The following is a 13,229-nucleotide window of genomic DNA, read 5'->3' as shown; positions in this document are numbered from 1 at the left end:
CTGACAAGGCCCTGCTCCCTCCTCGTGTCCAGGCTACCTGGCCAGTGGCTTGGCATGAGCAACTCTAAGGCTGGTATCTATGATAACAACCTTGCAGAACCTGTGTGTGTGTGTATGAATGAATGTGTGAATAAATATGAAATTGAATGGAATGTTATAGCTATAACTAACTGCTTACTATGATTCTTTCTGTATTCACAATAAATGTGGCATTTTACCTTTTCCCCTTTAATAAGATCCTGCTGGTTTTTATTTTATTGGTATAACGTAAGTGAGACAGAGCTTTGGCACCAAGCATGCAGCCAGTGCTGAAATAGGTTTGGAGTGTTGAGAGGAGCTGAAAGGGTTGATGCCCTTTTCTTGATACAGGTAATGGGAGTATCCATACCCCAAGGAATGCTGAACGATGGGTATCCCTGGGAAGAGCATCCCTTTTTGGAGTTTGAGAAGCATTTTCAGAATCTTGTGGACTGCTCCAACACGTAGAATTTTAACTAAGTATCTGCAGAGAAGTGGTTCTGATGGAGAAGGACCTGCATACAGAGCAATATCACTTTAAAAACTAACTAGACTAACTACCTTAATTATCAGTTTAGAAGAAAAGGCACTATGATGCAGAGTGCAGCAGACACCACAGAGATAAGTCTTGCTCAGGGTGGATAAAAATCAATGATTAAAAAAAAATTGAATTTTTTTTAATTTAAATTGATTTTTTTGATAAAATGCTTTTTGAGGGAAAAAAACCTATCTAAAAATAGTTTTAATTAAGATACATTATAGCTCAAAGATATCTCATCATGGAATAGGGATTATAAATTCTAATTCTATAGTATGAGACAATATATTCATGTAATGTTTTGTAAATGAGTTCCAATAGTTCATGGATTAGGGACCCAACCTTATGGGGTTCCAGGGGCTTCTCTATAGAAAGATTAACCTAAATAATCTACCCACCCAATGGGACTCAATACTCAGTCTAGAAGATAACATCAGAGATACTTAGTTTTGCAGTTCTCAAACTGTGGATTTGTGTCTCCAGAGATAACATGCTTGTTTACAGCAAAAAATGGTAGTAGTTGTTTTTTAAAAGTTTGTGTTTTTTTAAAAAAACTATTTAACTATTTTAGTTAAAAACAATTAACAAAAACAAACCTGATTTTAAAAATACTTGAATGTTTAAATTCAAAAATTCATATGTTTTGTTAAAATATTATGTTTGCTGTTGAAGAAAAAAACCCAGAATGCGTAACGTTGTTGTTTTAGTTAAATAAAACAATTTAAATGTCTGTCTGGTGATGTTCTCCTCCTAATACAGCATGGCAAGAAAATCCTCCAAATATTAATGATTAACCTGTTGAATTGGAGATAGTCATTGGGAGGTGAACTTCATAAATATCTGCTTCAATTACCTTTGGTAAATGAAATAACCAAACAATCATTCATTTTCTGATATAGCTGTAAAACTATTTTGAAAACTTTTCAAAATATATCACTTTAAAAATGTATACCGTGTACCTTCTAAACACGAAACCTACATCTATCTCCGAGTTGTGAAGAATATGTATTAAGGTTGTAACAACTAACAAGAAAGCACTTTTATGTAGAAATCCATGATTAAATCGAGTCGTCCTGACTAGTGATTTAAATCAAATCTACCCTGGTCTTGCTGCCACAGATGGCAAGTGGGAACAGAGGTGATCAAAGCCAATCTGATCTACATGTGCCCTTAGACATGGGGGTCACCATGACATGCAGGCCATAGACATAACACCAATGAACGTTGCTGTTCAGAAGATTTTGATTTTGGGTACATGAGGCACATGTATACCGTAAGAGGGGTCCACTTGGACAAAGGCTGGAAGAAAAACGTTAAAATGTTTACGTTACAAAACTTGTTCTGACAAGTTTTCACAGCATTGCATCCTCGAGTAGCAAAGCACAAATACTCAACAAAGAAGCAAAGTGAGCAACTGTCAGTTTTTTACTCTTGACGGGGCCTTGAACTCTATCCATCTGTTTTAAACAGAGTAAGAGTAGTATTTTATGCTTCATTTTAAAAGTTACACAAAAAAATCATGATCTTGTCAGCTGGAATCAGGATACCCTGAAAACAAAGATTAGTTCTGCCTCCCAACTTTTGGCACCTTTGTTTTGTAGCCAGATTCTCAGTATCCAATGCAACAAGCTTAAAGGAATATCATCAGTAATGGAGAAACCAACCACCCATCCACAAACTAAACCATTAGGTTCTACTATCCATATGCATATCTACATACAAGCTTAGAATAGCGCATAACAGCACTGTCCAGTTTAATATTCACAGTTCGAGCTAAAGCAAAGACTTCAGAGGATACGGTCAAATGTTCTGAAACACATGAACAGTATTTGCTAATGTTTTAAAACCGATATTAATTTGCCTAACATTTTCACTATTCTCACCTGTCCATGGAACATATTCAGGTTCTCTTTCCGGGAGCTCTCCTGTTTTATATAAAGAGGCTCTAGACTGGCGATACTGGCTGGCAGCTTGTAGCATATCCTGTACAACATTAAATGGACACCTTAAAATCCGGTCAATTTTACAAACTTGAGAAGTATACTTGCTTAAGCACTCCTGCCACATTTTCTCTTTCAATCACGTTTTTCCCATGTTAATTTTTTTTCACCCTCTACTGCTGCATACAACTCACAAACAGCAGAAGAATATGCAGAGGCCTAGCAAGGAGCATTAATGTACATGCGCAGGAGCTGCAAGTTCTCTATCATGCACATCTGCTATCAATAGTCTCCCCCAGGCTGCTAGCCATCCTGCTACTTTTAAGGTTCCCATGACGAGTAGTTCAAGAGGGACAGTCACCATGTACCCTCAATCCCACCCCTGTACTTCAGCTGCCTCCTGAGCTCAGAGGATGTGGCCAACTATATACCCCTGGGCTCTACTGGTCTTTCTTCCTGCTCCTGTGCACCGCTGCAGTTCATGGCCATCACTTCATCATCTCCTTCCTGCTAAAAGGATGCAAAGTAAAGGTGGCAATCCCCCACAAGACTCCCACCTCCATGCTAGCTTCCAGAGACTATTAAGGGTTCCACCAGCAAATGGAGGCCCCCCCCCCCCATTACTATTTTACACTAATTTCGGTGCTTCCCAGCTCTGTGAAGGGGTTCATCTCGCCACCTCTATGTCTGTGGAGGCATCCAACCTCCTTCAGCTCCATTAAAAGATCTGGTGGTGATCGTGAGCCTAAGTGCATCTCCTTCCACCTTTCTTCTGGATCCATTGTAAGGTAAAGAGGTGGTTAAACCAACATGACCATGCTTTTCATTACTTTCCTTTCTGCCTCCCTGCAGCAGTTTGGGAAAGGAGAGACTTTCCAAGCCCCATGTACTGAAACAGCAACAATTCATGAGTTGCTCTTACTGTTAAGCAGACTCTTAAAATGCCTGGAGAAGTATGTGCATTATAAGCTCTTCCGCAACAGTGCTTGAGTGCGTGATATCATGTGCTTGTTCATGAGACCAGGAAGAAGTGAAACTGACCAATACAGAAGTACACCTTTACACAAAGCTCTGTCAAATGGACAAACTGGGGTGAAATAAATCAGGAAAAATGTTTGAGCTCTAGTAATTGGGCAGGATAGATGTAGTGGAACAAAAGGGAACTGAGACTGAATCAGGTCATCAGGCCCATCATAACAAAGAGAACAAATCCAAGATTAGACTCCTGAGACTTAGGAGGGAGAAAGAAGGCCAAAGTGGGTGATTTGACACATTATTGAGGTCAGTGACTCTGATTTTCTGGGGCTTGAGCTACCTAAGCACTTGGTTTCTGCCAGAATTCTGAGAGAAATTGGATCTCAAGATAACACTACAGGCCAAAATCACATATGGTTCGCTACAGTTGTGTTACTCTGTTCTGACAATATCTTGGAATGTGATCCTATATTTCTGGAATATATCCATGCCAGCCTAGAAAGTTCAGAACGCTTTTATCTAGTATGACACTTCTAGAAGCGGAGACGAAAAGTCATATTGTCAAACAGATGATGGACATTAACTTTATGTAAAGTAGTCAGACTGAGTATGCCTTGTGTTGGCATTGCGGGATGGATTAAATGTGGATTAAGCTGTTTTGGATATTTTCCCTTTTTTGTGATACTGCCACTAACAAGGTCATATTCAGTAAGTGTTTTGTCCCTCTTGTTGAGAGAGATACTATTGTATTTGTATAAACTACTACAGAATGCATAAGGAGTGAGACAGGCAACTGGTGAGTTTTATTTTTCCCCGTTTGTGAATTTCCCTATGTATTTCCTTTTAACACTGTACTTGGATACTGAAAGGAAGATGAGGCACCTAACGGATCCTTCTTAAAACTTGTTTTGTGCACTTTCATATTAATTAATGGCTAGTTCTTTTATTTGGCCAACTTGTCTATGAGAACTACCCATGTTACTTTATTGAGCAGTAGTCAAGGATTTCCTGTGACTGAATCCACAACCACAAATGATTCCTGTACTATACATGAAACCATCTAACTCTACCAATTTCACTTATTTTAATATCAGTAGTACTCATTTGTTATTAAACAACTAATACATATTCCATGGTTTTTGTTCAGCCAAGAAATGCAAATTACAGTTTTCTGTATTTTTTACCCTATCCTTCCACTCTGCCCTTCCAATATTTGGGCTGGCTGAAGTAAAAGCCTTGTTAAAAAGGGTTCCATATATGACACTGGGGTTTGTTTTGTTTTCTTAACTCTTGCAGCTTATTAATTTCTACTATAGACTGAGCAGGTCCAGAAGTTTACATGATTCTATTAGTAATATCCATATAATAAAATCCTACATTATACATTGTTTATTATTACCTTGATAGTCTTGCACATGGCATTTGATATTTATGTAGCCTACATAAAGGACAAACGTAAAATTAGATTTGCAAAGTCATAGTATTTCTTGAAGTTTCCTGTCCAGATATGCCTTCTTTATTGATTTTGTTTTCAACATTGCAAGTCCTTTTTCTTATTAATCACGTGGGAAAACTGACATACAATTACTTCACTTAGGAAAGAAAAATCAAATGCACAATTACAAAATGGATAATAACTGGTAAGGAGGATAGCACTGCTGAAAAGGATCTGGGGGTTAACAGCGGATCACAAATTCAGTATAAGACAACAATGTAATGCAGTTGCAAAAAAGGCTCAGGGAAGAATTAGTGGGGGAAGCAAAAGTGGATGGGAATCTGGGAGGCAGTGACCATGAGTTGGTTGAGTTCAGGATCCTGACGCAGGGAAGAAAGGTAAGCAGCAGGATACGGACCCTGGACTTCAGGAAAGCAGACTTCGACTCCCTCAGGGAACAGATGGCCAGGATCCCCTGGGGGACTAACATGAAGGGGAAGGGAGTCCAGGAGAGCTGGCTGTATTTCAAGGAATCCCTGTTGAGGTTACAGGGACAAACCATCCCGATGAGTCGAAAGAATAGTAAATATGGCAGGCGACCAGCTTGGCTTAATGGTGAAATCCTAGCAGATCTTAAACATAAAAAAGAAGCTTACAAGAAGTGGAAGGTTGGACATATGACCAGGGAAGAGTATAAAAATATTGCTCGGGCATGTAGGAATGAAATCAGGAGGGCCAAATCGCACCTGAAGCTGCAGCTAGCAAGAGATGTCAAGAGTAACAAGAAGGGTTTCTTCAGGTATGTTGGCAACAAGAAGAAAGCCAAGGAAAGTGTGGGCCCCTTACTGAATGAGGGAGGCAACCTAGTGACAGAGGATGTGGAAAAAGCTAATGTGCTCAATGCTTTTTTTGCCTCTGTCTTCACTAACAAGGACAGCTCCCAGACTGCTGCGCTGGGAAGCGCAACATGGGGAGTAGATGGCCAGCCCTCTGTGGAGAAAGAGGTGGTTAGGGACTATTTAGAAAAGCTGGACGTGCACAAGTCCATGCGGCCGGACGAGTTGCATCCGAGAGTGCTAAAGGAATTGGCGGATGTGATTGCAGAGCCATTGGCCATTATCTTTGAAAACTCGTGGCGAACGGGGGAAGTCCCAGATGACTGGAAAAAGGCTAATGTAGTGCCCATCTTTAAAAAAGGGAAGAAGGAGGATCCTGGGAACTACAGGCCAGTCAGCCTCACCTCAGTCCCTGGAAAAATCATGGAGCAGGTCCTCAAGGAATCAATCCTGAAGCACTTACACGAGAGGAAAGTGATCAGGAACAGTCAGCATGGATTCACCAAGGGAAGGTCATGCCTGACTAATCTAATGGCCTTCTATGATGAGATTACTGATTCTGTGGATGAAGGGAAAGCAGTGGATGTATTGTTTCTTGACTTTAGCAAAGCTTTTGACACGGTCTCCCACAGTATTCTTGTCAGCAAGTTAAAGAAGTATGGGCTGGATGAATGTACTATAAGGTGGGTAGAAAGTTGGCTAGATTGTCGGGCTCAACGGGTAGTGATCAATGGCTCCATGTCTAGTTGGCAGCCGGTGTCAAGTGGAGTGCCCCAGGGGTCGGTCCTGGGGCCGGTTATGTTCAATATCTTCATAAATGATCTGGAGGATGGTGTGGATTGCGCTCTCAGCAAATTTGCGGATGATACTAAACTGGGAGGAGTGGTAGATACGTTGGAGGGCAGAGAGAGGATACAGAGGGACCTAGACAAATTAGAGGATTGGGCCAAAAGAAATCTGATGAGGTTCAACAAGGACAAGTGCAGAGTCCTGCACTTAGGACGGAAGAACCCAATGCACAGCTACAGACTAGGGACCGAACGGCTAGGCAGCAGTTCTGCGGAAAAGGACCTAGGGGTGACAGTGGACAAGAAGCTGGATATGAGTCAGCAGTGTGCCCTTGTTGCCAAGAAGGCCAATGGCATTTTGGGATGTATAAGTAGGGGCATAGCGAACAGATCGAGGGACGTGATCGTTCCCCTCTATTTGACATTGGTGAGGCCTCATCTGGAATACTGTGTCCAGTTTTGGGCCCCGCACTACAAGAAGGATGTGGAGAGAGTCCAGTGAAGGGCAACAAAAACGATTAGGGGTCTGGAACACATGACTTATGAGGAGAGGCTGAGGGAACTGGGATTGTTTAGTCTGCAGAAGAGAAGAATGAGGGGGGATTTGATAGCTGCTTTCAACTACCTGAGAGGTGGTTCCAGAGAGGATGGTTCTAGACTATTCTCAGTGGTAGAAGAGGACAGGACAAGGAGTAATGGTCTCAAGTTGCAGTGGGGGAGGTTTAGGTTGGATATTAGGAAAAAATTTTTCACTAGGAGGGTGGTGAAACACTGGAATGTGTTACCTAGGGAGGTGGTAGAATCTCCTTCCTTGAAAGTTTTTAAGGTCAGGCTTGACAAAGCCTTGGCTGGGATGATTTGATTGGGGATTGGTCCTGCTTTGAGCAGGGGGTTGGACTAGATGACCTCCTGAGGTCCCTTCCAACCCTGATATTCTATGATTCATTTGAGGTATATTAACAGAATGTTGTCTACGTGACACGGAAGGTAACTGTCCGGCTCTATCCAGCCTTCGTGGTGCTCAGCACTGGCCTCAGCTGGAGTACTGTGGCCAGTTCTGGGCGCCCCTCTTCAGGGAAGATGTGGACAAATTTAAGAGACGCCAGAGGAGATCAACAAAAAATGACAAAAGGTTTAGAAAACCTGACCTATGAAGAAATATTTTTAAAAATGGGCAAGTTTAATCTTGAGAAAAGATGGGGGGGGGGGGGGAACGACACCTGATAATAGTCTTCAAATATGTTAAGGGCTGTTATAAATGACTGATCAATTGTTCTCCAGGTCCATTTAAGGTAGGCCAAGAAGTAATGGGCTTAATCTGCAGCAAGGGAGATTTAGGTTAGATGTTAGCAAAAACTTTCCAACTATAAGGGTAGTTAAGGTCTGGAATAGGCTTCCAAGGGAGTCTGTGGAATCCCCATCATTGGAAGTTTTAAAAACAAGTTGCACAAACACTTATCAGCAGTGGTCTACGTTTACTTGATCCTGCCTCAGAGCAGTGGGTTGGACTCGATGACTTCTCAAGGTCCCTTACAGTCCTACATTTCTATAATTTTATATTTAGAAATAATTCTTATGTTTTATTTCTCTTTCCTGTTTTTATAAAACAATACTGCATTCTCGACAACTTTCCCTTGCTTACTAATACTCAGAAAGTAGGGTTGGACTCAACTTGCTAAATTCTGGTCTTGGGTTTTTTTCTTGAGTGTTTCCCTTAATCAATGTAATTTGATACCTTTATGATGTTATTCACATCGACAACTATCTGGGCCCATTCAATGGATTCAACTGGTGTATCCTTCAAGATTTGCTCCTCGTGATCTAATAAGCATTCAAAGATCGTATCTATCTGGGACACCTGTAAAACATACAAAAATATTTGTACTGAACACAAGCCTACCCATTATCAGGTGATGTGTGAGAGCCAAATGATTCCTATCTTTGAAAACAGAAATATTAACAGGATCTTGATTAAACAGCCTACTGTAATACAAAAAATTATTTAACATTTATATGGATATTGAAAACATCCAGTTATTTTAGCTGAGTTTTGGTTTGGTTTTTTTAACGGTTATAGGCCCTCTCGCTTCTGGACACAAAACAATTGGGTTAGGAAGAAACTCCCCATATGTGCAGGTTTTTCCCATGATTGTCCATTATGGGGCTCCTTGTGCCTTCCTCTGAAACATGTGGTACTGACTACTATCAGGAAAAGGATAATAGACTACACAGACAAATTGTTTCAATCAGGTATCACAATTCCTATTACTTATTTATTTTCTCCACTGCTGACACCACTTCTCACTTCTCCTAGGGAGAAATCAGTCAGTCACTAGTTATTAATACTCTGTACATAATTCATCTAAAACTAAATCTAAACATTTTATTGCACATTGTTAAGATGAAAGAGGAAATCAATGTAAACTGGACACAAATAGAATGTAGTACAACTGGAATGTTTGCCTTAAAAATGTAATTGATTAATTGGATTAGACATACTGCATCAGAGAGAGCAATATATTATAGTGAAAGGCACCGAGTGGTTACAACTCATTCCAAGAAGGGAATGAAGAGATGAGGACATGAGAAATCTTTATGAGAAAGAGGCCTAGCTAGAAGGCATTAGTGTCCTTCAGTGCTCTCCTGTAACATGGCAATCCTAGGATACAATTCTCTGATGAGAAGGGAAAACATGGCAGTCTTTTCATCCTTCCTATAGCTGAACTTGTTGGAGATCAGATTAGTTTTACTCTAGCCATAGGATGTCAGTCAGGATTCATATTTTAGTCGCAGATGCATGCAAAAAGTCATGTTTTAAAATGAGAGAAAATGCTACCGATAAAGTCTTAACAGAAGAATTCCGGAAAGTTAAATTTGTTTTAGAAGAATAAAGTCTTATATTACACATGAATGTATTTCAGTTTTTACAACACAACAATTCATCATGAAAATGGTTCCAATTAATCAAGGAGACTTCCTCATCTTACCTCTCTAAAGAAAACATCTGCAGGGGTAAGACTTTGTGGAATATCACATTCCCTTTTGTTTAAAGCAATCAATATAGCAGTGTTCACCAAGTCTGGCAGTCTGGAGTGGTGGTTCTTGAGAACAATGGCTGCTGATAACTTTTCTGCATGTTCACAGAGCAACAATCGAGTTGTCATTGGCATCCCTCTTACTGGAAAACTGCCCAGACGTTCAAATAAGCCAACCTTTTATTAAAAAAATGTTAAGCAATATGCAAAAAATGATTAATATAATATAAAAAATGTAAGTGTTCATGCCAGCAGAATTTTAGGACCGTACCTGATGAAGAAAGTCAATGAAGAAGGAATGGGCTTTCGTCTTATCCTCCAACTGATGAAGGAGAATAAGGGATGTATTGCTGAAACCAGCTGCTTCTGAAAAGCGTGTGTGAGAAGACAAGATTTTTAGCTAAGAGCACTTTTTATAAAGTCCATGGTATTGCAAGATGGAATTTAAGATCTCTTACGTTTTGCAGCTTTTCTGTCTTTAATTATTACCAAAAAAAACCAAACAAGAGCAAACTCTTGAAAAGAACTTATCTGATACTAACAAAAACCAATACACAAAGACTGGACTTTTTTTTTTTTTTTTTTTTTTAAATCAGATCACCTTGTTTTGGTCTTAAAAGACTGAAAACACAACCTAAAACTAAGTTTCTGTAATATAAATAAAACAAATATATAAATACAGAAGATAGACAACATTAAAATGAAGATAACTATCTGAATCCTGATTAAAGGGTTTATAAAAGACCTAAAGCACCTCCACCACTGCACAGATTGTACATTCCATGCACATATGGGCTTAGCAAAGCAAAAGGAAATTGCTCCCTTTCCTTCACCCCCAGATGTAGCCATGTAATGCTGTTTTAAATATGGTTGGCCCAAACTCACTCCTTTCCCTCAGGGTTTGAATCCCAGGATCCTAGTAATATTTGGGACACAAAGTAGCAAAGACTTTAAGGAACAAGTGAGTGGAGTGGAAGCTTCTTTGGGTATATCTGTGTGTTTGACATCCCAGTAGAGCTCCACTGTACCTTTTTATTGCTTTAGAATTCTCATAACTTCTACATACTCTATTATCAGAAGACTGCTAAGATGTGAAACTCACAAGAACAGTTGCGTCTGCAGTCTCCATCATGAGTAGGCTTATCAGGATTTTATTTTTATTTTCAAGTATTTATAGATTAATCAACTCCAGTTTTTGCATTAGCAGGAAATTAATACAGACAATGCCTATTTTTCAATATGTTATGAATCCTTAAAGATTTAGTATTTGATATTTCATAATTTCTTATAGATTGCCAGGTAGCAATGACAGCAAAAAAAGCATCATTTGTCCATACATGCTACATATAAAACTTCCAGCAAAGTCCATGCTCAGCTCTGGGCAACTGCTGCCTGGAGATATAAAGGAAGGTCTCTTCTCATGGGTAGTTGCTCAGGAAGGAGTGTCTGATCACAAGGTGGCCTGCTTTAGTGCTTCACCTACACCAGATTCCTCCAGCAGGGGTTGGGGAGGTAAGAAAGTAGCACTTAGCCTTTGCATGTAGCTCCCCCCTGCAGCAACTGCTACCATCCTCTCTTCTTAGCATTACTAGAGAAACATCAGCACTAAAAGGAGTGAAAAGGAGCTATTTAGAGTAGCGGTTGCTAGGCGGAAACACAGTGGTCAAAGGCAAAAGCCTCTTTACCTCCATGAAAGTACACTTGAGAGCGCATAGCAAAAATTGTGGGGAGGTTGTTGGTGATTAGTTTGGGAAGAAGGAGTGAGGGTAGGGAAAGAAATGTCCAAGTGGTGCAATCGATGCAAGTTGTTGAATACTAAGCAATCCATAAGTCCCAAAAACTGCCTCCACTTCATGGAGCATAGGGCTTACCTTATGATTTACTTTTTAACAGAAAACTGTGCACAACTTCCCACATATAAAACCCCAAATAATATTAAGCCTTACCTTCTGGTACAGATTCAGCCCATCGTGGGTCAGATGCAGGGTAGTCATCCACTAAGTCTACACTGATCTGAATTACAGCTCTATCCAGTTCAGTATCAGAATCCAGGTCTGCATTTGGTGGAAAGAGCTCAACCACCATGCTCTGTGCACTGATTACATCTTTTCTGAAATAAACGAGAAAGGCTGCATAAAACAAAGTGTAATCAGAAGTGGCCAGAATGTTAAAAATTCTCACAACTAGCAGTGTTTTCTACTAACCTTTTTATGAAATTTGTAGGTTATAATTGCTAACACTGTTTGTACTGACCACCTTTAACCTGAGTTTTTAAAAAGCATCTCAGTATAATTACCTATTTCAAAGGGGTATTATCTATTTTACTGATGGGTAAGTAATTTACAGTCACTTTTGACCAAAAAAACCCTGATGTTTAGCTATGCATGCTGAATGTCTTTCCAGTAGCCAAGCTAACAGGAGCAGTCCACACAATTTTTTAATTAAAAAAAATGTATGTGCCAAATGCTCCTCTTGGCTTGCTATTGGGGGCTACTATCATTTGCAGATGGTCCACATGACATTGTAGGCAATCTCATCATACCATCTCCTCCAGACATTTATCAAGCTCAATCCTGAAGCCAGTTAGGTTTTTTGCCCTCACTGCTCCCCTTAGAAGGCTATTCCGGAATTTCACTCTTATGATGGTTAGAAATCTTGGTCTAATTTCAATCTTGGTCTAAACTTGTTAATGGCCAGTTTATATCCATTTGTTCTTGTGTCAACAGCAACACTTAACTTTAATAACTCCTCTCCCTCCCTGGCATTTACCCCTCTGATATACTTAGAGACAGCAATCACATCTCCCCTCAGCCTTCATTTGGTTAGGCTAAACAAGTCAAGCTCCTTGAGTCTCCTCTCATAAGTAGGGTTTCCATTCCTCTTATCCTAGAAGCCCTTCTCTGCACCTGTTCCAGTTCGAATTCGTCTTTCTTAAACATGGGAGACCAGAATTTCACACAGTATTCCAGATGGGGTCTCACTAGTGCCTCGTATAATGGCAATAACATTTTCCTCTCTCTACTGGAAATACCTCCCCTGATGCATACTAGGATTGCATTCGCCTTTTTCATGGCTGCATCCCATTTGGCAGCTCATAGTCATCCTATGATCAAACAATACACCCAAGTCTTTCTCCTCCTCTGTTGCTTCCAACTGATATGCCCCCAGCTTATAGCAAAAATTCTTGTTAGCTCCTAAGTGCATTACTTTGCACTATTAAATTTCATCCCATTTCTATTACTCTTGTTTTCAAGGTCCTCCAGATCTTCTTGTATGATATTCCAGTCCTCCTCCATGTTGGCAATACCTCCCATCTTTGTGTCATCGGCAAATTTTATTAACCCACTCCCACTTTTTGTGCCAAGGTCATTAATAAAAAATGTTAAATAAGACTGGTCCCAAGATCGATCCCTGAGGAATTCCACTAGTAACCTCCCTCCAGGCTAACAGTTCACCTTTCAATATGACCCATTGTAGTCTCCCCTTGAACCAGTTACTCATCCACCTTTCAGTTCTCATATTTATCCCATCTTCTCCAATTTAATAATTTACCATTTGGAACTGTATCAAATGTCTTACTGATATCCAGGTAGATTAGATCTACTGCATTTCCTTTGTCTAAAAAATCAGTTATTTTCTCAAAGAAAGAGATCAGGTTGGTCTG

At 40.0% G+C, this 13,229-nt stretch overlaps 1 protein-coding gene across 1 annotated transcript in view; it reads right to left on the bottom strand.

The window, feature by feature from the left end:
• NUP133 (nucleoporin 133) overlaps positions 1–13,229 on the bottom strand; it is a 67,532-nt gene that overhangs the window by 27,138 nt on the left and 27,165 nt on the right. Inside the window, exons 13-17 of the mRNA XM_074948827.1 lie at positions 11,512–11,675; positions 9,837–9,931; positions 9,518–9,742; positions 8,266–8,388; positions 2,440–2,539 (exon numbers count right to left, since the gene is read on the bottom strand). Of these exons, the coding sequence (XP_074804928.1) occupies positions 2,440–2,539; positions 8,266–8,388; positions 9,518–9,742; positions 9,837–9,931; positions 11,512–11,675 (707 nt within the window). The remainder of the gene's footprint in view (positions 1–2,439; positions 2,540–8,265; positions 8,389–9,517; positions 9,743–9,836; positions 9,932–11,511; positions 11,676–13,229) is intronic.

The sequence above is a fragment of the Natator depressus genome, chromosome 3, assembly GCF_965152275.1.
Source record: "Natator depressus isolate rNatDep1 chromosome 3, rNatDep2.hap1, whole genome shotgun sequence".
NCBI lineage: Eukaryota > Metazoa > Chordata > Testudines > Cheloniidae > Natator > Natator depressus.
The sequence above is the reverse complement of the archived record's forward strand: the minus strand, read 5'-3'. Positions and strand labels throughout refer to the sequence as shown.